Source organism: Sturnus vulgaris, chromosome Z (genome assembly GCF_052056855.1).
Source record: "Sturnus vulgaris isolate bStuVul1 chromosome Z, bStuVul1.hap1, whole genome shotgun sequence".
NCBI classification, from domain to species: domain Eukaryota; kingdom Metazoa; phylum Chordata; class Aves; order Passeriformes; family Sturnidae; genus Sturnus; species Sturnus vulgaris.
In genome coordinates, this window is record NC_142283.1 from 81,436,279 (window position 1) to 81,463,450 (window position 27,172).

Consider the following 27,172-nt stretch of genomic DNA (forward strand, 5'->3'; position numbering starts at 1 on the left):
CCCTATTCCCATCCCCTATTCCCTATTCCCATCCCCTATTCCCCATTCCCTATTCCCCATTCCCATTCTCTATTCCCTATTCCCATTCCCATCCCTGTTCCCCATTCCCATTCCCTATTGCCTATTCCCATCCCCATTCTCTATTCCCTATTCCCATTCCCATCCCTAGTCTCTATTCCCTATTCCCTATTTGCATCCCCATTCCCATCCCTATTTCCTATTCCCTATTCCAATCCCTATTCCCTATTCCCATCCCCATTCTCTATTCCATCCCCATTCTCTATTCCATCCCCATTCCCTATTCCCATCCCCATTCTCTATTCCATCCCCATTCCCTATTCCCATCCCCATACTCTATTCCCATTCCATTCTCTATTCCCATCCCCATTCTCTATTCCCATTCCCTATTCCCATCCCCATTCTCTATTCCCTATTCCCATTCCCATCCCTAGACTCTATTCACTATTCCCTATTCGCATCCCCATTCCCATCCCTATTTCCTATTCCCTATTCCCATCCCCATTCCCTATTCCCATCCCCATTCCATATTCCCTATTCCCATCCCCATTCCCTATTCCCATCCCATTCCCTATTCCCATCCCATTCCCTATTCCCATCCCCATTCCCTATTCCCATTCCCATCCCTATTCCCCATTCCCATTCTCTATTCCCATCCCCATTCCCTATCCCCTATTCCCATCCCCTATTCCCATTCCCTATTCCCCATTCCCATTCCCTATTGCCTATTCCCATCCCCATTCTCTATTCCCATTCCCATCCCTATTCCCCATTCCCATTCTCTATTCCCTATTCCCATTCCCCTCCCTATTCCCCATTCCCATTCTCTATTCCCATCCCCATTCTCTATTCCCTATTCCCATTCTCCATTCCCATCCCCATTCTCTATTCCCTATTCCCAATCCCATCCCTATTCCCACCCCGTTACGTTCTCCATTCCCGCCCTCGCCCCGCCCCCCCCGCGCTGATTGGCTGCCGCCCCTGCCCCATTAACCTCCGTCAGACCCCGCCCTTCCGCGCCTGTCCCGCTTTCCCCTCTGCCGGGGCGGGATCAAGCGTTCATTGGCCAAGCGCCACCGGCGCCTGCGAGCTTCCTTTCCTTCTATTGGCTGCAACAGCTGTCAGTCACGGCCAACACCCGCCTCCCGGGGTGTCCCTCCCCGGCGCTTCGGTGTTGGCTGCATTCAGTGGCGGGTTCCGCGGTGGACGTAGCTCCGGCGGGCGGGCGCTGCTCTCGCTCAGTCGGAACAGGTCCTCGGCCGGCATCGTTCAGCGGGCAGCAGCCGCAGGAGGAGGTAGATCCCGTTCTGGTAACAATTATACAACTGCGGCGGCGCCACCACAGGCCTGTGTCTCGTTATCAGCCCGTGTCTCCGGGGCGCCCTGAGGGGCTGGAGGCCGGCCGGGCGCGGGGAGGGGATGGAGCCCGCCCGGGATGCTCCGTGTCCCCGGTCCGGCCCCGCGGGGGGAAGTGCCGATCAGCAGCCCGGCGGTGCGGGCCCCGGGCTCGGCCTGCAGCAGGGCGGGGGCAGCCCTGGGCTCTGCGGCAGGTGCCTGCGAGGAGCCGGGCGAGCAGCCCCGGCTGTGCCCCGCCGTGGCTACCCCTGTGCCCAGGGTGACAAACGGAGCTGCCCTCAACTCCCCAGGCCCTGCCGAGTGAAAGTTGGGAAGGAGCGGAGCAGCTGGCGCGGCCTTGGAGAGCAGGAAGCGGCGCCTGGTACTTTATAGAGTTTAGCGTTTGGGTTTGGCCTCCTGGCTGCCTGCTCCCGTGGCTGACACGCTGGCTCCACGCTCCGTTAAAATATACTATAACCAAGCGGTGTTGTCCGAGCAGCCCGCGGCGTTGTGTCCTGGCAAAAATCTCATAATCAATAGGGAAAAAAACCCAAACCAAACGTACAGCACGTTGATAAAGGGTTGGTGAAAAAGGACATTCTTGCAGCCAAGCAAGATCTAAAACACCAAACGTCGATTATTTGGTGTCTTTGTGTTGGTGGTTCCAAAAAGTACATCACAGGGAGTTGTGTGTGTACCTGTAATTTACATGTGGGCAAATGAAAGAGCCGGGCAGAATGTGCAGCTCTGCAAGTGGCCCCATGTGTGTGCAGCCAGCAGTGTCTAATGCCTCATTAGACACGATAAGATCTGTAGAAATTTAACCTGAGCCTGTGTTTTAAAACAAACCGAGGAAAGTTCTGATAGCCCTGTGCCGTGGCTTGTGAGTCAGCAGCTTGAGTGCAGGCAAGATCTGGAGCTTTTTCTCGTGCAAAGTAAGGCAGAAGCTGTGCAAGTGCGTGGTAGCACGCCGTGGTTGAGTGAGTACTAATTGAGTGTTCATCTTTACGAGCCCTGCCAGCACCTTCCCCGCAGCAGAGGCAGCACTGGCAGCTCGTGGTGCATGCACAGATCCTCAGGTTCTTCTGTAAATGAAGCGGGGTGGTTTCGTTTTTTTAAAGCCCCTAACTCCCAGTGCACACCGAGGTTCGTGAGGCATTGGCAGGCTTACGCTTCACCTGAGCTGCCAGCAGTGCTCAGTGCTGAAGAATCTTCGCTTTTTCCCAGGAAGAACTCCCATTTATAACTGCAGTAGTTGTTGGGAACATCCTTGAGCACCTCTCAACCTGTACCCCAGAAATACTCCAGAAATGTTTCTGAGTTGAAGAGCTCCAGCATGAGGTGTGCCAGCTCTCCAGAACAGAGCACTTTTCTGCTTATTCCTGGAGTATTTCTGAGGGTTTTAGGATAAGGTCTTTGTCCTTACCTTCACCACCAGTAGCCCTCCTAGTTACACAAATGAAAGTAAATCAAGGATGTCAATACATCGTGTCAGACTTGGCCAGCAATACTGCTGCTGCAGTTTCCACTGTAAAAGATAGTGGACTTTGTGATGCTTAAGAATCAGAATATTTAGGTCTGGCTCATTAATGTATAAAAATGCAGCTCTGTGATGTTTGGTAAGAGCTGCTACCAGTAGTTCCAAAGACTCCAATACCAAACAATTCAGCCCTGCTTTGTGCTCGTGCTGCCAGAGCTCTCATAGTACTGTCAGCTGCAGGAATGGACAAATACTCTCTTCAGGAAGGTCTTCTGAAACCTTTCTCATCTGAGGTCACCCGAGTGTACTTTGTTTTGTGAATGTTTCCTCGAGTGAGGAGCTTACTCTGCCTAGGTGCTTCACACCTGACTTTTCTCCCTGTTGGACTGGCTGCCTCAGAATAAAAGGGATGAAAAGCAATTCCAGTATGCTAAAGATCTGCTTCCAAAATAACCCTCCTGCCTCTGCCAAACACTTGTAATTACATTAGTAATTTCTGCCCATGACTGTTCCTTTTAATCTGCAGATCTCAAGGTGCCTTAGAAATGTCCTTTAAAGCAGTGGCCCGGGACTTTGCTGGAGGGAACCTGGAATGGTTTTGCCACTGTTTCCTGCTGTCTTTCCTCAGCAGAGGCACCTGGTCAGCTCAGGCAGCCAGAGGAGCCGAGCTGCAGTGCAGAGCCACGTCCCCCATCCTCTGCTCCTTCCTCCTGGGGTGCTCCTGTTCTGGGATGGGGATGGATCCTTGGCCTGCTGGGTGCAGGGAGAGCTGCTGTCTTTAGGTAGAAGTCTTGTGGGGAGACACACTTATGGCTGGTGCTTGCCTAATGCAATAATTTTAGACTGCATTATCATTGCTGAAGTGATGAAGCCAGCCAGTGCGTGCCTGGTTTGTGTCATGCTTGGGTGGGCCAGGCTGACAAAAAAAAAAAAAAGAAAAAAGGACAGTGGAGTTCATGGTGCATCCACGCCAGACCTGAGGTGGTGCAGGCTCACCAGAGGGATTGCTGTAGAACACAGGAGGAAATCTCTGTTGGCTTACAAATGGCTGAGGCCTAAAAGATTGGTAATTCTGTGGGGGCCTTGAATTAATGATTTCAGCTTGTCAGTGACAAAAAAAAAAAAAAAAAACAAAGCTCCTTGAGCTCCTTGACACAGTTTCTGTGCCCAAAAAGAAGACTGGGGCAGGTCACTGACGCAGGATTTCAGGAGCACTGAAATGCATTTGTGTTTCCCGTCCCTCAGACTGCAGGCAGGCTGCAGAGTCATGCAGCACAGGCTGCTGTGCAGTCCTTGGCACTGGGGGCAGATCCACAGGTCAGGCAGCCCGGGCAGTAATTGAAGCTGGCTGTGCTGTAATTGACTCTGAGCTTCCCGACTCTCTGACCAACCTAATTCTGCCTTTTAAGAGCGTGATGAACCTTTCCCTTAAAAATAGGTTTTGCCATTTAACGAATCCATAATTGGAGCAGCAGAACATTTGCTCCCAGATAAGGGCACTTGTGCATATTGGTAATTAGTTTGACCTGGGCAGATTGCCTCCTGATAAGGCACAGCAGGGAGCTGTCCTCTGATGTGCTGAAGGATTTAATCCCCTTAAATTGTGACACAGCAAGTCCAAAATGTACTGCGCTCGGTCTGCAAGTGCACCACAGTCTTGTTTAGCTCTCACCATTGTCAAGCACTGATGGGAGAACAGAGGTCCTGGTTGTGCTGACACAGGTTTGGGCAGGAATTTATTCCTCATTCAATTCTGCTTCTTCCTTCCCAGTTCCTCCTCACAGGACTTTGCACAACCTCAGTCCTGTGTGTGTTCTCACATCGTGGCAGCTGCTGCTCTTCCCTCAGGTCACATCCCTTCCCCACGGAGATGCTGCAGGGCTGGAGCCCCTCTGCTCTGGAGCCAGCCTGGCACAGCTGGGGCTGCTCAGCTGCACAAGAGAAGGCTCCAGGGAGAGCTCAGAGCCCCTGCCAGGGCCTGAAGGGGCTCCAGGAGAGCTGCAGAGGGACTGGGGACAAGGCAGGCAGGGACAGCACACAGGCAATGGCTTCCAGTGCCAGAGGGCAGGGCTGGATGGGATCTTGGGAAGGAATTGCTGGCTGGGAGGGTGGGCAGGCCCTGGCACAGGGTGCCCAGAGCAGCTGTGGCTGCCCCTGGATCCCTGGCAGTGTCCAAGGGCAGACTGGATGTGACTTGGAGCAGCCTGGGACAGTGGGAGGTGTCCCTGCCATGGCAGGGGGTGGCCCTGGATGGGCTTTGAGGTCTCTTCCCTCCCAAACCACTCTGGGATTCTCTGTCAGCCTCTACTGCCAAAACGATCTCTCCTTGTTTTTTGGTCAAACGGCCACCCTCTCAAGCCTGGCCTCTCTCCTACAAAACCATTATAAACCATTTTAAAGCCTCCCCAGGCAGCAGCAGGATCCAGCCCTTTCATCTCCTTGAAACCAGGTTTGGGGACCTTTCCCCCAGACCTGTCCTTGCAGCTCCCCAGAAACAAGTGCTGTCCGTGCACTTCGTGTCCCCTTGTCCTTCCCCACGAGTCCAGGGGCCAGGGCTGGTGGCCAGCAGGGCCGTGGCCATGCAGGCAGCCCTGCAGGGCAGTGTGAGCAGGCGTGGGGAAGGATTTCCTGCTCTGTGCGGGCAGGGGAGGTCACCTTACAGCGCACTTCGGAGACGAAATGCTGAACCACGCTCAGAGCCCTGTGACGAAAGGAGCTGGGGGAGATGTGCAGAGCGGGAGAGGAAACAGAAACAGGGAACAATGAGAAGAGCAGGGGAGGGAGATCTTAGGGCTGAGTGGCCAGTCAGGTTTTGTGCTGGATATAAATTAACCGGGGTCATGTCTCCTGGATCTAAACAGAGGGCTCGGTGGAAAATGAAACTTGATGCTCCCCCTTTATGAATCTGAGATACCTCCGTCAAGAGAATAATTTTAGGTGCTGGTGTGACACCTCAGAGAGGAGCAAATCTCCTCTCTCACACCTCCGAGAAGAAAGGAAGATTTGTATCACACCTCTTTCCCCCTCTTCTCCCCTCTTTCTTTCCCCCTCTCTCTTTCCCCCTCTGCCTCACTGATTAGAGTTAATTGATCAAGTTAGGGTGAATCTGGGCCACAATCTCATTTGGTTCTTAAATGCTCGTTTAATTGCAATGCGGCAATTTAAATTTAATTAGAGTGAGGTGAGGTGGGGTGTTTGTCCTAAATTTTAATGCCTCGTTTAAGGTGTTTGCTGGTGACAGCAAGGTTGGTGCCGCAGTGGCCCCAGACAGGGCTGTGGGGTGGGGTTTGTGTGGCACTGGGGTCACAGACCATTTTTGGCCTCCCCTGCACGGGGAGATGGACCTGCAGCCCATGTGGTCATGGCAGATGAGCAGCCAGAACCAGTTAAAACTGAATTTGCCCGTCCTGAGAGTGATGTGTTTTGCAGCAGGGAATTAATTTCCCTGTGGTGACCAGCTGTGCTCGCTCCCCCACCAGCAGGTTAGGGGAGGAACAAGCAGGTCAGAGGCAGCGTTTGTTTGTGGTGCTGGCAAGGCTTCCATTACCCCAAAACCAATAAACACAGGGGTTTTGAGTGGAGCTTTAGTCATTCGTAAGCCTTAACAAATAAAGGTTGAGGGAAAGGGATGCTTGTGGATGCAGAGCAGCTTCCCTCTGCACTTCCTAGTGGTGGGTGGAAGAGAAATTCGGGCATAACTGATGGTGAAAGACATTAAATGTTTGGAGGGTTTTTTTAATGCTTGGAAAGGTTTTCAAGAAAATCCTCAGACTGTAACTTGTAAGACCGGTCTGCCATCTTAAAAGCTGATTACGTGCAAATTTGATTATAGGAAGGTCTTCTAAAGTATTGAGGCAATGTTTAAGATAATGAAGTTCTGTTCCTTAATTCAATTTTGTTTCCCGTCTGGAAGAAATTAAAAATCCAAGCCATGCATCATTTCGTTCCTTAAAAATGTCTCGGTTTTGTGCCCTGCCTTACTGTCCCTGCCTGTGGGGGCTGTAAATGTACCCGAGTTCAAGAGTTGCTAACACCTATCAGGATTGGGACTTGGGTTATACTAACAATTTTTAAATTCTTTTAGGGAAACATCCTTTGCTTAAAGGGATATATTCTCTCTGAAAATAACCCTTCTGGTTTTAATTGTAGTTAAAATTGGAACTGTAAAAATCCAAGCCTGGAATCCACAGTCCAGTGGAGTTTCTGGCCATTTTAATTCCACCTTTTGTCGTAGCACAGCTTTGATCCACTGACAGACACCGTTTCTCTCCCGTGTTGTCCAGGCCAGGAGATTTCGCTGTTGGAAAGCTCCAGAGGGTCTCGGTGGGGATTTTGTGGCTGCCCCTTCCCAGGCTGTGCTGTCCTGGCTGGCATTTGCGCCGGTGCCGGTTCGGCGGATCGCCGTGGGCAGTTACAGTTTCTGCTGGCATTTGTGCTGTGCCACGATGGTGTAAGGCAACACGGAGGCAGAGCTGGCTGCCCACACGTCCTGCCAGCTCCCCGCAGGGTCCCTGCGTGTTCCCTCCGCTCTGTACTCTGCGCATTCCGAGCCCTTCCCTCTGGTTTTGGGCTGTTACTTCACGGTGTTGGAAGGAGTCTCACGCTGCCCGCGCTCCCCCGTGTCAGCAGACATGCTGGGGCTGTTGGGGTGGGTTGTGCTGGCTCCGTGGGGTGCCTGAGTGTTGCCTTTTCCTCCCCAGGTGCTGCAGAGGAGGGCAGGAAGGCAGGATGCTGTCCCGACTGCGCGCGGCCGCCGTGCCCGGCGCCATGGCGCGGCGCGGCCTGCACACCAAGGAGAAGGGCAAGCCACTCATGCTGAACCCTCGCACTAACAAGGTGGGTGCCTGTCCTTCCTCCCTTCCTCCCTTCCTTCCTTCTTCCTTCCCAGGTGTCTTATCTGCACCTGGCTGGCAGTGCCATGGACCTTATCCTGGGGCTGAGCCGCCTGCAGGGACGCGGCCAGGGCAGGGAGCAGCCGTGGGTTCCTGCCGGCAGGGCCAGTGCTGCTCCTGCAGGGCCTGGGTGTGGACACACACATTCACAGAGCCAGGGAATTCCAGCTTGGAAATCCTTTCCAGGCCTGGATTTCTCCTGACTCTCAGGTCCATTCCCAGGCTGACAAGCTGACTGCAGCTTCAGTTAGGGAGGAAATCTCCCAGGGTGAGAACATGGTGAAACACAGAGTGGAATTCATCATAAAGATTAACACCTCGTGTGTTTCCCGTGGGACATCCGGACATGCTGTCCCAGGGATGTTTGTCCCAACTATCCAGTGAGCTCCTGTCCTGTCCTAGCTGCACTAACACACTTTAAATCCGGGCTGTCTGTACAATAAATTGGCCTTTTTTCCCCAAAGAGCTCCGTGTGTGCTGCTGTCCTTTCTGTCTCTTTGCAGCGCAGTGACCACACCAGTGCTGCTCCCCAGGCTGCTGTCCTGCTGTCCCCAGTGCTGCCCTCTGCACAGCTGGGGCTGCTGGCACTGCCTCTGCTGCTCGGGGAGCCAGGCAGAGCTTTAGCAGAGAGAGGGTCTGACTGAAGAGTTTGCCAAAGTCAATTCCAAATCCAAGCCCACTAGCCATAGGAAGCGTTGGCCTCTCTGTCCTAAGCCTGGCAGACTGAGAGCTGGGACTGAGCCACATCGCCTAAGAAACATCCCTGTGCAGGGTCTGAAAGAGCATCTAAAAATAAACCTTGATGGGAGCTAACCGGGAGGTAGAGATATCATGTTAATTCCATGCGTTGAGGCTGACTTATAAGAAAGTAGCATTTTGTTCCCTTCACAAAACTGTTCCTGTTTCCAGAAGCCCATCCTCAGCCTCTTCTGGAGTTGTAGTGGCCTTCAGGAATCTTGAAGCCATCAATGTGTAAAATTAAAACTGTTAAGAAATGAGATTAGAGCTTTTGGTGGCTGATCCAGGATGTCAGAAGTGGTCAAGAAAGGTGGCAGATCTACCTGTGGGCCTCTGTCGGGACATTCCTGGGCAATGGAGACGGGTTCTCTGCCCTTTCCCCCTGGGCAGGAGAGGGCGAGGTGCCTCAGCCCTGCACGGATCCAGGCTGGCTGCAGAGAGGGAGAGAGGACTTAGGGAAGGTAGAGAGCGGCTGACTGCAAAACTGAAATGGAGATTGCCGTGTCAGGGAGCTAGGAAAGAGTAAATTGGTGTGATTTGTCGAGATCAGATTATCTGGAGACTTTCTGAGCTCTGAAGACTTCGACATGCCAGTGGAAATCACTTCAACCCCTGTAAGCTTTTCCAAATGCTGATTATGCAACAGTATTCAGAAACGAGAACAATAGGCCATTTCTTACTGTTTTTCTAGCGGTAATATCCTTCCTTTTTTTCTTTTTAACTCTGGAATTCTCTGCTGGAGTGAGCACAATGCAACTTATTTTCTCGAGGAGTAGAAGGGAGTAGAGAGCTTCTGGTTAATGGCAATTGATTTTTTTTTTTAATTTTTTAATGCCTCCAAGAGGTTACATTTGTGAGAGGGAGCCCCATCGTGCATTAGTTTGCCTGTGCTGTATCAGCCTGTCCTTCCTGCTGACGGAAAGGCTCAGGGAGTGACACTGCTGGGTGCAGTCTCTGTGTGGAAATGCGTTTTGGATACTCAGCAAAGACATCAATGATTTATTAGACACGCTGAGCCCTTTACCCCTTGCACCTCATGTGTGTACAGGTATAGATATGTATATATCTTTATTATCTGCAGAAACAGATAAAGGGCGTTATCTCCTGCTGTTAGCTCGTTGAGATTATCATGTTTGACTTGATTACATTTAATTTTTACATCCCCTATCAGCTCAGCAGAACATTTGGTGTTCCCTAAGGCACGAGTCCCTGGAACAAGAGCTGCAGAAGGACAGCATCAGGGGCAGGAGCCAGCCCTCGCCCTTGTGCAAACTCATCTCTTGCTCACTGACACTGCAGGGGGTTTTTCTCTTAACATTTATTTTATTTTCTTGCCCGCTCCTGCCTGTCTCGTGCAGGTGGACACCACACCTGCGCCCGCTGGGTTTTTTTTTGCGTGTTTGGAGGCCAGATTTGAGGCGCTGATTGTCAGGGAGGCTGTAAGGGGCGGTGGGGCTCTCTCAGCCGTGCCCTCAGTGCTGCAGCCACACGATTGCAGAGGCTGCTGCAGCTGTTCCGGCATCCCCCTCTGCCCGGAGCCCTCTGTGGGCTGTGATTTCTGCTCCCTGACAGGGATCCCCGCTGCACTTAACTGGCTTCAGGATGTTCAGTTCTGCTGGGGGCCCCTGCTGTGCCGAGGCACCGTTTTAAGCTTGCTGGACAATTAGAACACTCCTAGGACAATCTCAGTGGTTTAGTGCTGGCGATTAAGTTGTTACTGATATTGTGTAGTGCTTCAGGTGGGCCAGGGTTTGTTCTTCCTGCAGGTGATCAGGATCCCTGACTGCTGCTGTCTGCTCTGCCACGTGGAGTGGCATCAGAGTGTTCTGTCGTCCCTGGAAATGCATGACCTTTAACGTTAGCTCTGTGTTCGGCTTGCAGAAAATTGGTGACTCTGCATAGCTGGTGGCTTACAATAATTCCTGCAGGTAATTCCTGTAGCTCAGCTGGTGATTTTGGTTGTGGCATCAGTTCTCCTTGTGAGGAAGTGTGCGGCTGTGTTTTGTACAGTGGATTCCATTACCTCATTTTCCGTGACTCTGCTCCTCAGGATTGTTAGATTACCACAGATTGACAGAATCCCTGCGGCTGGATCCCTCCCAGAGCATCCAGTCCAAGCTGTCACCCGATCCCCAGCGTGTCACCCAGCCCAGAACACTCAGTGCCACGTCCAGGCCCTCCTGGAACAGCTCCAGGGATGGGGACTCCAAACCTCCCTGGGCAATCCTAATTCCTGACCACCCTTTCCATGGGGAAATTCCTCCTGGTGTCCAAAAACTCCTCCTGCGCTGACAGTGCCTCTGGAATTTTTGGCTCCAGCGGGTGTCTTCAGGATTTGTACATGCACATGTTTGTGTGTATGTATGTGCCTGGAAATAGCAATAGAAATCTGTGATAAATGTTGAAGAAATGTTCGCTGGTGGCAGGTTAATAATCCCAGACTGATCCCGAGGAATTTTACCAGCGTCTTGTCTTTCCTACAGGTGGCCATCTTCTCACGTGTTATATTTTGCTCACACTTTCATCTGTGTTCATTCACAGCTTTTTCAGCATGATTTATTTTCATGCGTGGCTCCCAGGATACTTCCAGAAGCTGTGATAAATTTACCTTTGTGTAAAGAGACAGTTTTCTTAGCAGGTTTGTTCCTGACCTCACTGACTTGTGGGGAACACCCTAACGGTACATTTCTGATTCGGATTAAAAAATAAACAGAAGAAATCAGAAAACAGCAACAAAGTCAAAGCTATTTGGACAAAGTAGAAAGGGATGGGACAAGAGAGTGCAAAGAAAGGATTGTGTGAGCTGGAAGGTGCAAAAGCAGATGCTGCCTTGCCCCGCCCTTTCTCACCATGCTGGTTTTGACACGTCCCGTTTATTTTAGCACGGTTTAGATTTAGACTCAGCTGGGTTGAGCAGCCAGGGCACGGAATCCGCAGTGCCCCTGTGCCATCCTGGGGAAGGCAGGATAAACAGGACCTGGGGAGGGAATCCACGTGGGGGTTGTCTCCTGGCTGTGAAGTGCAGTGCCCGAAAAGTCATTTCTGCTCGGTTGGGAAAAAGAGACCCGAGAAGCAGGGAACTGACAGAAGCTGTGCAGACAGCCCCAGCTGTGTGTCCTGCCCAGCTGCTTTGGAGACAGAGGGAGTCTTGGATGGAGTTTGCATGGCCCTGCACCTGCAGGTAGTGTCAGCCTCCCTGAGACCTGTGTGCTGTCAGAAGGAATTACTGCGGGGCCGTGGAGCTGTTCAGTCTGTGACAGGTGCCGAAGGTGGTGGGAGAATATCAGACCTCAGGAGGTTCATTTTCCTCAGTTCAGGTGTTGTGGGGGGCATTAGGAGAGTATCAAACCTCATTTACCTCAGTTCAGGTGTTGTGGGGGGTGTCAAACCTCCTTTACCTCAGTTCAGGTGTTGTGGGGAGTGTCAAACCTCCTTTATCTCAGTTCAGGTGTTGTGGGGAGAATATAAAATCTTCTTTACCTTAGTTCAGGTGTTTTCCTCAGTTCAGGTGTCGTGGGGGGTATCAAACCTCATTTTCCTCAGTTCAGGTGTTGTGGGGAGTATCAAACCTCATTTTCCTCCGTTCAGGTGTTGTGGGGAGAATATCAAACTTCATTTTCCTCAGTTCAGGTGTTGTGGGTGGTGTTGGGAGAATATCAAACCTCCTTTACCTCAGTTCAGGTGTTGTGGGGAGTATCAAACCTCCTTTACCTCAGTTCAGGTGTTGTGGGGAGTATCAAACCTCATTTTCCTCAGTTCTGGTGTTGTGGGGGGTATCAAACCTCATTTTCCTCAGTTCAGGTGTTGTGGGGAGAATATCAAACCTCCTTTACCTCAGTTCAGGTGTTGTGGGGGTACAAACCTCCTTTTACCTCAGTTCAGGTGTTGTGGGGGTACAAACCTCCTTTTACCTCAGTTCAGGTGTTGCGGGGAGAATATAAAATCTTCTTTACCTTAGTTCAGGTGTTTTCCTCAGTTCAGGTGTTGTGGGGGGTATCAAACCTTATTTTCCTCGGTTCAGGTGTTGTGGGTGGTGTTGGGAGAATATCAAACCTCATTTACCTCCGTTTGGGTGTTTTGGGGGGTATCAGACCTCTTTTACCTCAGTTCAGGTGTTCTGGGGAGAATATCAAACCTCATTTTCCTCAGTTCAGGTGTTGTGGGGTGAATATCAAACCTCCTTTATCTCAGTTCAGGTGTTGTGGGGAGAATATCAAACCTCATTTTCCTCAGTTCAGGTGTTGTGGGGAGTATCAAACCTCATTTTCCTCAGTTCAGGTGTTGTGGGGAGTATCAAACCTCATTTTCCTCAGTTCAGGTGTTGTGGGGAGAATATCAAACCTCATTTTCCTCAGTTCAGGTGTTGTGGGGGGTACAAACCTCCTTTACCTCAGTTCAGGTGTTCTGCTCAGGACTGTTCAGCAGGCTGCTGGGGTGCAGGCAGGCAGGCAGGGCGCTGCCCTGGGTGTTTTGCTGTGGGATTCATGCCTTAGAGGCGAGCAGGAGCAGCCCCGTGTGCTCAGCTGGAGAAACAGCGCAGTTTACAGAGAATTCCCCGGGGCGTTCGTTCAGGGATGCCGTGTCAGTCACGGTGCTCCTGACTTAGAGCTGCGGCTCTGCCTGCCAGCCTGGAAAACCTACCCGGGAGAGGCTGGGCGGCTCCCCTGGCAGCGAGGGAAGGCTTTTCCCCGGCTTTTGGCGTTCCCTGCAAAGCACCCACACGGTCAGCAGGCGGGACAGGTGCGGGTGGCACCCAGTGCGGGTCAGCAGCCGGGGCGTGCACACCTGGCTGCACCCTTGCAGAGGGTCACCTGCCGACAGGGGAGGCGTTCCAGGGCTGCAGGTGTGATGGAGAGCGCGGTTATGTCACAGGGCATCGCCCTGCTGTGTCAGCCGCGCCCAGGGGCAGGCAGAGGAAAGGTGAGAAGTGAGTTTGGAAGCGAAGGTGGAAGGCGATCAGCAGAGATTTTCGTGTTCTGACCCTGCTCTCGTAAACTTTTAATCTCTGGTGGAGATAGCGAAGACACCTTTGATTCCTAGGAGCGAACTTTATGAATTTGCAGTGCAGGGACCTTGTGCAATAGTGAACTTTGTGTTTAGCCCCTGGGAGCAAAGTCAAGGGAAGCAGCCCACAATCTAGCATAAAATCTGCTTTGTTTTCGAGATGTTTATGATGCTGCTACAGAGGCTGTGCTACACTGCTGAATCCGTTCTAACAACTACTAGGAGTTACAGGGAAACCACTTGTAAAATCTTCTGCGAAGCAGAGTAACTGATTTCTCAAACAGTTTGTTTGAGGATGTAAATTTGCATATAAACCGTGTGCACATCTTTGTCAGGAGCCCTGGATGGGGTTTTTGCTGTATATAAGAGCATTTATGTAAAAGTTTTATATATAAACACGTTTTTATATACATATATGAATTGATACATAAATTCTGCTGTGTATGTGGCTGCAAGACGGCAGCAGGCAGGGAAGACTCACCACTTCACCACTTCACCACTGCCACTTCCCTGCCTGGAAACCCCTCACAATTCCTCACTCATACAGGGGCGCTATAAAAGCCCTGCTTGCAGCAAAGCAGGCGGCTGGAATTTGTGTATGCTGGTATTTATAGCAGCGCTGGCCTTGCGTGATGGAGCCCAGGTGCTGCAAGGTCCCAGCGTTTGTGGAATAAAGCTCCTTGGTGGTTCGGTGTGAGCTTGACTAAAACACCGTCAGCTTTTCACTCTCGCAGTGTTTTCTCATTCCCCCTCCCAGCAGATGGTTGTTGCGGTGAATTTGTGAGTGTTAATTAATTAATGAATTAATCTGCGGGCCTCGAGGTGTGCTGGGCCGGAGGCTTTGTTCTGAGCTCGGCAGAGGATTAAGGAGATTAATTGACTTTCACTAACAGGAGTGCAAGTCAGCACCTGGGGAAAGGACACCCGTCCCGTTTAATCCCGGACTGTGGGAGTATTTAAGCATTTAATCCCAGGGAAAACTGCAGGGAGTTGGGCCCTGAAGTGCTGATTCTTCAGCGCCTATTGCTTTTTCGGTTTTGGTTTTGGTTTGTTTTTGTTCTGTTTGTTTGGTTTTGGGGTTTTGTGGGTTTGTTTTGTTTGGTTTTGTTTGGGTTTTTTTTGCTAGAGTTGGGATTAAAACCTTGAGAGACGGTAATTTGTGTTTGGACTTAGATGTTTATCAATTCTTATTTATGTTACAATGAGTTCTACAGCACTCTTAGCTAACAAGATAAAAATGACAATGTGTCTTTCTTTCTACGAGGCCTTTTAAGCTTAAACTGTCTAATTCAGAACTAACACTTAAATTATTTTTACTTTTTGCCTAGTAATCAACCACTTGTGACTCACAGTGCAGCATTTTTTATTCAATTACAAAAGTACTACTTAGACCCATGAAGAAGGTGAAAAAGAAAGAAACCTCCACCCCAAAACTTCCATCTTGTCCTTTATACGTATCACTGTATTCTAAAACTTTAAATTCTGAATTTTCCACCATGTGGCGTTACACACTTTTATTCAAACTGATTTAGACCTAAGCAGAAATTAAAGCATCTTTGAATACATTTAGATGTAATTGTAATGTAAATCAACAGCTGAAAGTACTTAGTGTCACTTAAAAATTCAGCCTGTTTGATGTTATTGTAACTCCAGAGACATTGAACACCCAGGTGCCTACAGACAGAAAAGAGTGTGAATAAACTGAATAAAGATGGGTCTCTGTTCTGCTTTAAAATGCAGCCTGTTTGATGTTATTGTAACTCCAGAGACACTGAACCCCCAGGTAGGAAGGAGCGTGAATAAACTGAATAAAGGTGGGTCGTGGGCATTGCTGGGGGCCCAGGTGGTTCACGGGTTCCACTGTGCAGGGAAATTGGGAAGGAGGAGATCAGCAATTTGGCAGTCATCGTTTTTATATAGGGCTTTCCGGAGGGGAGGATGAAGGTTTTGTTAGTGAGGTATTTCTCTTGGTGTACAGTAAAATATTGGTGTGGCACTGCCGAGGGAGCCCTGGCCTTCCACAGGCCGCAAACCTCAGCGGCCTTGCTGACCAGAGATAAACTGCTTCTGTCCTTCTTCTTCTTCCTCTAAACACCGTCAATATTTTGGCATCCTTGTTGTTCTTGTGCTGTCTAAAGCAACAGTCAGCATACTACAAATGTAGTTTATACTACAAATGTTTACCAGCTGTGCTCGGCCTTGCGGCCTAAATCACTCGGCCTAAATCACTGCGAGCACAGAGCTGGTTTTTTATTTTAAAAAATAGTTTTAACAGGTTTAAACGGGTGTTTAATTGTATTTAAAAGGTATTAAATTGCTGAGGGCAGACAGCTGGGAGGTTGTTGGGAAAGGGCTGCTTTAAAAAGGTGTTTAACTGTATTTAAAAGGCATTAAACTGCTGAGGGCAGCCAGCTGGAGGGTTGTTGGGAAAGGGCTGCTTTAAAAAAGGTGTTTAACTGTATTTAAAAGGTATTAAACGGACTGTTGAGGAAAAGGGAAGATAGCTGAGAAATGTTTGTGTGCAGCATGCGTTTCTGCTGACAGAGAATTCGTATTTCTTGCGAAGTGTGCAGAAGTGGAACTAATCCTTTGCAACATACAAAAAAACCTCTGTGGCCCCCAGAGCGTGTTTCCGTGGGTTTTGCTTTACATGCTTGTGTTCTTCGTGGAAATGTTGGATTATTCAGATCAGTTTTTTGAAAAAAGTACTACTCCAAAGTGGCTGAAGTGACTGCTACACCCCACCAAAAAAAAAAAAAAAAATTAACCCCCTCAAAAAGCGGGAAGGTTAAAAACTTGAAAAAGGAACTGTCATCTGAAATTTATTTGTATTTAGTATTGGAAGAATACCAGAGAATAACAGTTAGGTTGGGAAAGAAAACAGTGGTTTGCAAATGACTCCTGACTACTTGTAGAACAACTCTACTGTCCTAGGAGTGAAAGGTTAAATTGCAATCAGTATTTAGTGCCAAATCCATTACATAATGGCAGATGTGAAAATAAATATAGAGAAAAATAAATTTCTTTTAGGGTTAAATACTTGCAGTTTTCTGCAAGAAGGCAAAACACTGAAGTTTTTTGGTTTTGGGTCAGTTTTTATTTCTTGCTGTCTAACCCTGCAAATATTTTATTACTGTAGAGCATAGTATGGAATCAGAAAAGCAGGTGGACTGCTTTAGTCAGTGTAGTCAAAACAACTAATATTAGATACGACCTAAACAGGAAAGAGGAAAATCATGTAAAAGTATTAATTATTTTAATGATGGGATTTCTTTCTCTAAGGAGTATTGTTTAGAAACCATTCAGGTGTGATGAATTACACTACAATTAGACTCTTTTTAGAAATTTGAGTTAATGGGTATCCGTTCTACAAATACCTGTGAAGAATCTGCTCTCACATAAGCAGAGGTGAAAATATTTGTATTCTAGTCCCAACTGATGCCTTTATTGTCAGGTGGAAAAGTACTGATTTTTTTTTTTTTTTCTTGTCAGTTGGATGATCTCTGTGGGTCCCTTCCAGGCCAGGACATTTTGATTCTCTGACCTTTCTGATGGCAGGAGGAATTTCGAGTGTAATTACAAGGCTTTAAGCAAACCTTTGAAAGCCTTTTTTAATTTTTTCTTTTTTTTTTTTTTTTTAACTTGGCAGTAAGAATCTGAAAAGTGAGAAACAGTTCAAATTAGTATTTAAATTACAATAAATTTAAACCCACCATGCACTCTACGGACAAAAATGGGAAGTTTTTGCATTTGAACTCTTCCAGTTTGCTCCCAATGAGGTTTCTCGGTAGTAGGCGAACAGATTAGATCTATCTCTAAGTGAAAATGAAGTTTTGGGGTTGAAATTTGGTTTTAGTAGAAGAAGAAGAAGAAGTAGAATTCAGTGGCTTGGGCACCGGGCAGTGTTAGTGAGTGTGTGCAGAAAAAATCGGATACAAACGTGCGGAGTGCCTGCTGCTGTCTGTGACCGTGGGGAGGACCAGCCTGGGTGGGACCCACGTGGAACAGCTGAAACAGAAGCTGTCGTTTCACCTTTCATCCCTGCACAGCTGGGCCTCCAGGCCCACGGAGGAAAATGGAATCCACCAGGTCTCGGCAAGGCGGGCGAGCCGTGGCGGAGAGGAGCACCCACAAAAAACAAGGAAAACCCGAGAAGGAGAGGCAAACACACTCAAACCCTGCCCGGGGAAAAAGGGTTCAGTTCAGTTCAGAAGGGAGCAGTTCCCTGGAAAAGGAGGTTGCTGGGACAACAATGGATAATTGTTGCTCGTCTCTCTCGTTTTCAGGGCATGGCCTTCACACTGCACGAGCGACAAATGCTGGGGCTGCAGGGACTCCTGCCTCCCAAAATTGAGACACAGGACATCCAAGCCTTACGCTTCCACAAGAACTTGGCAAAAATGACCGACCCCTTGGAAAAGTAAGAGCTGCTCCAGCCTCGTCCTGTCCTGCGAGGGAGTGTTGGGGCTGGAAGTAAAATGGGCGTGTTGTGTTGTGTGGGGATGTCCAAGTTTTCTATTGCCTCTGCTGGGTTTTTCACTTCTTGGGTGTTATTTTCACTTTGGCACAGAAAGCTGCTTTTATCCTGTGGTTAAACGAGGCTGGGAAGCTTTTTTTTTTTTTTTTTTTTTTTTTTAAGTATTCCACAGTCATGAAACAGCAAAAGACAATGTGTGAAAATCAGAGACAAAGCTGCAAACCTGCCTGTAACCTGTAATACATATTTCTGTGGTATGTCAGATGGAGTGGCAGGTTGTTAGAGCACAGGAGGTGGCGTTCAGCCCGTTTCATAAAAATGTGTGATAAATGTGTGATAATGAAGGTAAATTGAGCATTTGAGATACCAAAACCAGTGTTTTAACATATGCAGCAGTTACTGCTGAAAAGGAACTACGAGAATGGAATTTTTAGTCCCATAATGTGCATTTTTTTAATGCCTTTTATTACTTAACCCACTGGTTTGGTGAACTGCAAAGGATTTTGCTGTGTTTTATATTTAGAGCGCCGTGCTTTTAGCATCCCCCCGTTACTGTTTTCACATAATCTTTATGTATCTCTGCCTGTAAAAATACACCCGTCTCCTGCAGGCAGGAGGAGAACTGGGGTGGTTTGGGGCTCGCTGGACCCCATCAGAGCTCCTTTGTTCTCATCAGAGCTGAAAGGTGGCTCCTGAGTGCCCACCGTGTCACTCGCTGGCCCAGAGCAGTCCTGCCGTCTGTGTTGGCCACGTGCCCAGTTGCTGTGGCCAAGGCAAATTGCAAATTCATTATCTCTGCGTCCCTGGCTCAGCAGGACCGAGCGTGGGTTGATGGGCAGCGAATTGGTTGGTAAATTTGCAGAAACCCGGATTTGATTTACCCACCCACCTAAGTCCTTCAGTGTGAGCTTTCTGATAGGGCTGGGTTTGCTTTGTGTGTCTGTTGGTGATGGGGTTCACTCATGATTTTTGGATGAAGACTTATTTATTTCACTATAATTTTGTTTGTAACGGTAATGAGACTCCCTGCAGCAAATCCACGTGTTGTCTTTAATCCGGGCGTGTGCATTACTTTGTCAGCACACACGGCGTGTCCCGTATTTCCATTCCACCTTTCCAGCCCTGCTGCTCTCTCTTTTCCAGCTTTCCTTCAGAGCCGGCACCCTGATGTGAAGGGGGGTGGGACTTGGGTGGAGAAACCATCAGGAATTAGAGGTAAAGTGGTGTTTTCCCTGGTGCTGGTTAACGGCAGGTACATCTACATAATGGGGATCCAGGAGAGGAACGAGAAGCTGTTCTACAGGGTGCTGCAGGACGACATCGAGCGGCTCATGCCGATTGTGTACACCCCAACAGTGGGCCTGGCCTGCTCCCAGTACGGACACATCTTCAGGAGACCAAAGTGAGCACCAAAAACGCACAAAAACACACGGGGCTGCTGCTTTCACTGCCGGTTCCCCCCGCCTTCCTGGCCCAGGTCTCGTTTGTTCCCTTCTCCTTCCGCTACACAAGGCCCGTGACAAGCCAGGGCAGCTAAAGTTTGTTAAAATGTATCTCAGGACACGGTTTGTGTTGAGACACAAAAGGTTTGAACGCAGAAATGGAGATGGGTCATGTCAATACCCCAGGGGCAGGGGTTCAGCCCCGTTTCCAGCTCTTCCAGGTCAGTAATTCCAGGGGGGATTTCCCCAGCTATCAGAGACCCTTCCGTGGGTCTGAGGATCCGTGTCAAGACAGGGCATCTGGAAGGGAGTGCAGGTGGAAAGGGATTTCAGGACATCCCCGTCTCCCTCCCGGCCCAGGTGTGTTCTCAGCTCCATCCCCGTCTCCCTCCCGGCCCAGGTGTGTTCTCAGCTCCATCCCCGTCTCCCTCCCGGCCCAGGTGTGTTCTCAGCTCCATCCCCGTCTCCCTCCCGGCCCAGGTGTGTTCTCAGCTCCATGCCCTGGGCAGGAACAGATACTGTCCTTGAAGCAATTTCTGTCAGTGACTGTCAAACTTTGAATTTTAAATAGTCCTGTTTGACATTTACTTTTAGAACAGCAAGGTAAAATTTTTAATTGTCACCTATAAAATATTTCTGATTTGTTTTTTTCTTTCAGAGGATTATTTATTTCCATCTCGGACAGAGGCCACATCAGGTCAATTGTGAACAACTGGCCAGAGAACGACGTTAAGGTACTGTCACTCCGTGATTTAGTTTCTAGTTGTTATTCCATCTCAGCTGAGCTTTTTAAGATCTACCAGTATTTGATGGAAACATAAGTATAGAGTAATGCGTTCTTGGCTCTTTAGTGGTGATGGCAGAAGGCAGCTAATTAAGATAATGCATATCTTGAAGATCAGTGTTTTATCCTAAATATGAGGTTTATGGGTTGAGGAAAATATTCCTCGTGATCTGTTCCTCATTTGACTAAGCAAACATACCTTAATTTTTGCCTGTGAAAAAATCATAACTGCTATTGATAAAATCTTTATAAATTTCAGTGATCATGTGTGATTTGACCTGCTTTTCATTTTTTAAATTTTATTTTATTTTTCCATCAGGCTGTTGTCGTCACTGATGGAGAAAGAATATTGGGTCTTGGAGACCTGGGTGTGTACGGGATGGGAATTCCAGTGGGAAAACTCTGTTTGTACACAGCCTGTGCAGGGATACACCCAGATAAATGCCTGCCTGTGTGCATCGACGTTGGCACTGATAACACAGTGAGTTACCCCTATAAAAACGTGGGTTTTTTTAAAAAAATAATTCTATACTACAACAAGAGTATTTTTGAGCACTTTTATTTAAGGTAAATCCGAATATTTTACATAAATAGTTTGGAATCCACTCTGCACTGATATAAAAGTGCCCATTAATTTGTCCACCAAAGGGTGCATCTGGAACTAATTGGAATGCTGGGGCACTGCAAAATAGGCAGCCAGTTTCGAGCTGACTTTTAAGAAGCGGGGATTATATTTATTAAAGCAGTGTATTGATTTGTCCCGTTCTGAAAGCGCCCAGCAGCAGCCCCAGGTGCCAGCCGGAATGACAGAGGGGCTGTGTAAGTGCAGCATCCACGGTGTGAGGGGGGCTCTGCTGGGAGGCGAGTCCTGCTGCTGCCCTCGCTGGGTTTTGTCTTCCAGACGCTCCTGAAGGATCCCTTTTACATGGGGCTGTACCAGAAGAGGGATCGCTCGCAGGTGTACGATGACCTGATCGATGAATTTATGGAAGCCATTACGGACAGGTAGGGCGCCGAGCAGCCCTCCGGGGAGCGAGGAAAGCTCTGGAAGGTGGGGCAGCCGTGTGTGTGTGTGTGTGTGTCCCTGCGGTGACATCCTCGGTGACCTAGAACACGCTGCTGTCCTCGTGTGTGAGTGGGCACAGAGCAGAGGCAGAGCTGCCCTGCCTGCCGAGATGAGGGATGTGTGCGGGCTGTGCTGTGTTCTCCGTCTCCCTGCAGTCACGGGGCTCTGTGCCATCTGCTGCAGGTACGGCCAGAACACTCTCATCCAGTTTGAAGACTTTGGGAACCACAACGCGTTCCGCTTCCTCAGGAAATACCGGGAGAAGTACTGTACCTTCAACGACGACATCCAAGGTATGCCCCTTGTTTGTGTTTCCTAGGACCCCCGCGGAAAGTTCTCCCAGAGCCACGGCCACTTGTCCGTGTGCTCAGCTGCCCTCAGGTTTGCTCTGCTTCCACAGGCACAGCCTCGGTGGCCTTGGCAGGACTGCTGGCAGCACAGAAAGCCACCGGGAAGCCACTGACAGACCAGAAAGTGCTGTTCCTTGGAGCTGGAGAGGTGAGTCCTCTGAAGGGCCCGAGAGCAGCAGCAGATATTTAAAATGTGCATTTTCTCATCGTGGAGATTTGCATTCTCTGAATTCCGTTGCACAACTTCTCATGTAAGGCCAGCTGAGATGCGCTAAGCAGAAAGGACTGCTTAAACAGGACTCTGTGAAAGATAAACATCTTTCACAGGTTTAACATTTGCAGGGACTCACATTTTTCGTTTTCGTGCATGGCCTTGAAAAAAAGCATCGGGGACTTGTGTGTGTTTGAAGGGAAACTCACCATAAAGTTATGGTGCAGTGAGACCATCTTGTTAATTTTTATAGCACCGGAGGGAAGCGCAGGGAGCTTTTCTCAGCAAGGTGATTTGAGTTTGCAGCAGGCACCAGTAACTGGTGCTGCAGTGCCAGGAGCAGCCCTGCGCCTCTTGGCACGTCAGCACAATTGCTCCCGTGGTGCTGACAAAATAACTTAATTATCGGAGAAGTTCTTTCTGCACCTGGGGAAAGGCCCTGATGGCAGTAATTGGCCAGGGCTGCGCTCAGCCCTGCTCTGCATCTCGCTGTGCCTCGTTTCTCCCGGCAGGGAAGGGACATGCTGCACAGCTCGGGGTCGGTTTGGTGGCCAAAGGGCTGAGAGCACTCGCCTGTCACCGCAGGCTAGGCTGGCCTGCTGTGGCTGCTGAGCTGGCACAGCTCACAGCACCGGGCAGAGCTCCCCTCTGTCCCTTTGCTGTCCCAGGGAAGCATTTCCTGCCTCACCCAGGGGTTTTCGTGGGGATCCTGGGCAGGGCTGTGACTCCTCTGTGAGCTGTTACCAACCCAAGTTTGTAACCTTCCCTCCTCCAGGCCGCCCTGGGAATTGCAAACCTCATTGTTATGGCCATGATGGAAAACGGTGTATCCTATGAGGAGGCCTCCAGGAGGATATGGATGTTTGACAAGCACGGCTTGCTGGTTCAGGTAGGGCTGCCCCACGCCTGGGAGTCCCGCAGCACAGGTGAGCACCTGTCCTCTCACAGCAGGAAACAATGTTTTGTCTGCAGGGCCGAGAGCAGAAGGTGGATTCCCACCAAGAGCCATTTACACACCAGGCTCCAGAGCACATACCAAAGACATTTGTAGAGGCAGTGAATGTACTTCGGCCTTCAGCTATCATCGGTAAGGGAGGTCATTTTCTACCGTCTGGGTTTCGGCTGCCTGTAATTTGCTCCAGGGAGCTTGGCGACAGCCATCTGCATTTCTGCCCTTGTAATTAAGATGGAAATGTGAGGTCAGTGTGCTGCTTGCAAATATACTGAGCCGTGGTGCTCCTTCTGAGCCTTGTGACAGACAGCAGCCACAGCCGTGGTGTTTTCCACAGGAGTTCCCTAACTCGAGCTTGTTTGGGTGTTTTCTGACCTTCTGTCCCCCAGTCACCTCCTCTGGCTCCTGCTCGAAGGAGCAGCTCCATGCTGCACCTGTGAGGTCACTGACACCTGTAGGTATTTATTTACAGCTGGGGCTGTCTGCAGAGAGCAGATAGGATTACAGGTATTTCCTGGTGTGACTGCAGTTTCCTTTGCACGTGATTTATTTGGAAAAGGAGAGTACCTTGGAGTTTGTAGCCACTGTACAAATACACCATAGCTGTGTGTTTGTACCTCTGGGTTTGGGTGTGGTCAGGTGTGCAAACACCCAGCTGGGATGAATCACCCACAAAGCACCTGGCATTCCCACTTGCTTATCCGTGTTCTTTGTACACATCAGTACCAAAAAATAACGTGAAATAGGCTTCTGGAGCACACTCAGTAGATGGGGATGTGAAAATTGTGAGTGTCAGCCAGCCAGGAGCAGCAGCTGGTTCCCATGTCCAGAGCAGCTTTGCTCTGGGTGGGAGGGTGGCTGTCGCCTGCCCTGAGGCAGCCGTTAATGCTGTTTTTTGTGTGTTCCCATCCCCTCCAGGAGTTGCTGGGGCGGGGCGTCTGTTCTCCGAGGATGTGCTCAGAGCCATGGCCTCCATCAACGAGCGACCCATCATCTTTGCGCTGAGCAACCCCACGGCCAAGGCGGAGTGCACGGCGGAGGAGGCTTACACGCTGACAGAGGTGTGTGAACTCAGGGCTGCGGGGCTGCTCCCGAGCGCCTGAACGCCAGAACTCGGATTGTCCCGTGGGCACTCGGGCTTAGTGATGTGAGGACACGGTTCCTTCTCGCCTTCTGGCAAAAGTGGTTTTGAAAAGAGGTCTTGATTTTTAGCTGACAGCATCTTGCAAAGCCTAAAGTAGCCTGAATTTTGTTGCCACTTTTTTAAGAGAATGACCAGCAGTACTGTTACATGGCTTTGGTCAATCAACTCTTGTTTCTGGCCGCTCTTTTTAATTATTCTGTGTTTTGATGGAGCGTGCTGGGCGCACAGCAGAGGCTGAGCAAGGTAATGGCAGAGTGCAGTCCTTGGAGCAGGTGATGCCCTGGCAGCAGTGCAGGAGCTGTGCTTGCACCCAGTCCTGCAGGTGCCATCAGGCTGTCCCCTGTGTCCCTGAGCAGAGCTGGCCTCTGTCCCCCGTGTCCCTGAGCAGAGCTGGCTTCTGTCCCCTGTGTCCCTCAGAAGGGCTGGCTTCTGTCCCCTGTGTCCCTGAGCAGGGCTGGCCTTTGTCCCCCGTGTCCCTGAGCAGGGCTGGCCTCTGTCCCCCATGTCCCCAGGCAGGGCTGGCCGTGTCCCCGTGTCCCCGGGCAGGGCTGGCCTCTGTCCCCCGTGTCCCTGAGCAAGGCTGGCCTCTGTCCCCCATGTCCCCAGGCAGGGCTGGCCTCTGTCCCCCGTGTCCCTGATCAGGGCTGGCCTCTGTCCCCCGTGTCCCCGGGCAGGGCTGGCCTCTGTCCCCCGTGTCCTCGGGCAGGGCTGGCCGTGTCCCCGTGTCCCCGGGCAGGGCTGGCCGTGTCCCCGTGTCCCCGCAGCAGCAGCAGCTGTGTGTGCTGGCCGCCCCGCAGTCGGCCGAGTCAGACCGGAGCAATCCCCGCTGTTCGCAGCCTCCCCGGAGCCGCCGCCCCCGCGGGCTCTGCCGCCCGGAGCCCGGGCTGTTTGTCCCTGACAGCCCCGCCAGCCTCGGCTCCAGCCAGGACGGCATTGGGGTGACCATGGTGGCCTCTGCAGCGAGCGGCTGGGGACACTGACACGGCTGGGGACACAGACACAGAGTGGGGACACAGACACAGGGGGGACACAGACACAGAGTGGGGACACAGACACAGAGTGGGGACACAGACACAGAGTGGGGACACAGACACAGGGGGGACACAGACACAGGGTGGGGACACAGACACAGGTGGGGAAACAGACACAGGGGGGACACAGACACAGGTGGGGACACAGACACAGGTGGGGACACAGACACAGGGGGGACACAGACACAGGTGAGGACACAGACACAGGTGGGTGCAGACACAGGTGGGTGCAGACACAGGTGGGTGCAGACACAGGTGAGGACACAGACACAGGGGGGGACACAGACACAGGTGAGGACACAGACACAGGTGGGTGCAGACACAGGTGAGTGCAGACACAGGTGGGTGCAGACACAGGTGAGTGCAGACACAGGTGAGTGCAGACACAGGTGGGTGCAGACGCAGGTGGGTGCAGACACAGGTGAGTGCAGACACAGGTGGGTGCAGACGCAGGTGGGTGCAGACACAGGTGAGTGCAGACACAGGTGGGTGCAGACGCAGGTGGGTGCAGACACAGGTGAGTGCAGACACAGGTGAGTGCAGACACAGGTGGGTGCAGACGCAGGTGGGTGCAGACACAGGTGGGTGCAGACGCAGGTGGGTGCAGACACAGGTGGGTGCAGACGCAGGTGGGTGCAGACGCAGGTGAGGACACAGACACAGGGGGGGACACAGACACAGGTGAGGACACAGACGCAGGTGGGTGCAGACGCAGGTGCTGTGAGGCTCTGAACCAGCCGCTGGTGTCTCTCCTTGCACTGCAGCTGCTGTGATCTCTGGCTGCCTGCAGCCTCCAGGGCTGCCTTTTGCAAGGACTGAGTTTTTGTTCTATTTGTGTTTTTTCAGTACAGTCCCAAATCAAGTGACTCCGATGTGAGCATGGGTGGGTGGAGACTTTTCCTTGTTCCGGGCTGCAGACTCTGAGCTCGTCCCTTGCACTGTCCTGGGGCTCAGCCTTCACAGCCCCAGCAGTGGCAGTGTCACTTGGGAGGGTGGCACTCCACTGTCCCCATCTGATACCCAAATTCTCTCCCACATTGCTGGGCCAGCAGCTCAGGGAACTCCTCCTGCAGAGATCTGCAACCTTGGACTAGCAGCCTCGGGACAAACCTGGATCTTTTAACAGTAAAATCATCTGGGTTGGAAAAGCCCTCCAAGGCCAGGGAGTCCAGCCATTCCCCAGCTCTGCCCAGGCCACCACTGACCCCTGTCCCCAAGTGCCACATCCACACTTTAAACCCCTCCAGGGATGGGGCCTCCACCACTGCCCTGAGCAGCTGTGCCAGGGCTGGACAGCCCTATAGGTAAAAAAATTTTCGCATTATCCACCCTGAGCCTCCCCTGGCCCAGCCTGAGGCCGTTCCCCCTCCTCCTGTCCCTGTTCCCTGGGATAAGACCCCAAATCCCCCCCGGCTGTCCCCTCCTGTCAGGGAGTTGTGCAGAGCCACAAGGTCCCCCCTGAGCCTCCTTTTCTCCAGGCTGAGCCCCTTTCCAGCTCCCTCAGCCTCTCCTGGGGCTCCAGCCCCTTCCCCAACCCCATTCCTTTCCCTAAATTTTTAAATTAAGATGGTTTAATACCTGTCAGATATCTTGCATTAACCAGAACAGCGAGCTGGGCAGTGTTTCAGTTTATAAATTCCAGTATCTTGGATAGAAGGTAAACAGGAGTTAGTTGTGAAACCAGGACTGCAGTTGGCATAAATAAATGTAAAAACTGCTGCCGTGTCCAGCTGAAGGAGGGCGGGAGCACAATTGGAGGGGGAGCCAGCCTGACTCTTGGTTGCACTTCATATCAGCAGATGAACAGATGTTTTAAGGCTGGCTGCTGACTGTTTGCCCAAGGAGCTGGACCTCAGATTAATGATTATTAATGATTTTCCGTACTTCAGGTGTTTGTACACCTGGATTATTTGGACAATTAAGCACTGCTGGCCAGTAAATGAACGGGTGTAGTGTTGTCCCCGTCTTCACTCATAAATTCTGCAGTGTTTTTTCCCCTTTAAACTTCCCTGCAGTTCAGCTGCCTGTTTGAACGATGCTGCTTGGTTCCCTGAAACGTCCTCAGATGGACCCATAGCTTGCCCTTCAAAACATCTTTTCCCTTCGAGATGCGGTGATTACCTAGGAAATGGACTCCAGACCCCTGGCTATTGTGTGAAAATCTCCATCTTCTTTTCCTTTGTCGTGTGGCTGATGCAGTTTGTCAGCCCTCAGCCTCGGGGACAGCCTGGTCCTGCCTGGGCTGGCG

At 50.7% G+C, this 27,172-nt stretch overlaps 1 protein-coding gene across 1 annotated transcript in view; it reads left to right on the forward strand.

The window, feature by feature from the left end:
* Window positions 1–1,177: 1,177 nt before the first annotated feature.
* The window catches only part of ME2 (malic enzyme 2), a 29,763-nt gene continuing 3,768 nt past the window's right edge, over window positions 1,178–27,172 (forward strand). The window contains exons 1-12 of the mRNA XM_014894905.2: window positions 1,178–1,313; window positions 7,534–7,669; window positions 17,754–17,887; window positions 19,197–19,346; window positions 20,045–20,120; window positions 20,490–20,651; window positions 21,072–21,175; window positions 21,420–21,529; window positions 21,637–21,734; window positions 22,573–22,686; window positions 22,770–22,884; window positions 23,668–23,810. Of these exons, the coding sequence (XP_014750391.1) occupies window positions 7,562–7,669; window positions 17,754–17,887; window positions 19,197–19,346; window positions 20,045–20,120; window positions 20,490–20,651; window positions 21,072–21,175; window positions 21,420–21,529; window positions 21,637–21,734; window positions 22,573–22,686; window positions 22,770–22,884; window positions 23,668–23,810 (1,314 nt within the window). The 5' untranslated portion in view covers window positions 1,178–1,313; window positions 7,534–7,561. The remainder of the gene's footprint in view (window positions 1,314–7,533; window positions 7,670–17,753; window positions 17,888–19,196; window positions 19,347–20,044; window positions 20,121–20,489; window positions 20,652–21,071; window positions 21,176–21,419; window positions 21,530–21,636; window positions 21,735–22,572; window positions 22,687–22,769; window positions 22,885–23,667; window positions 23,811–27,172) is intronic.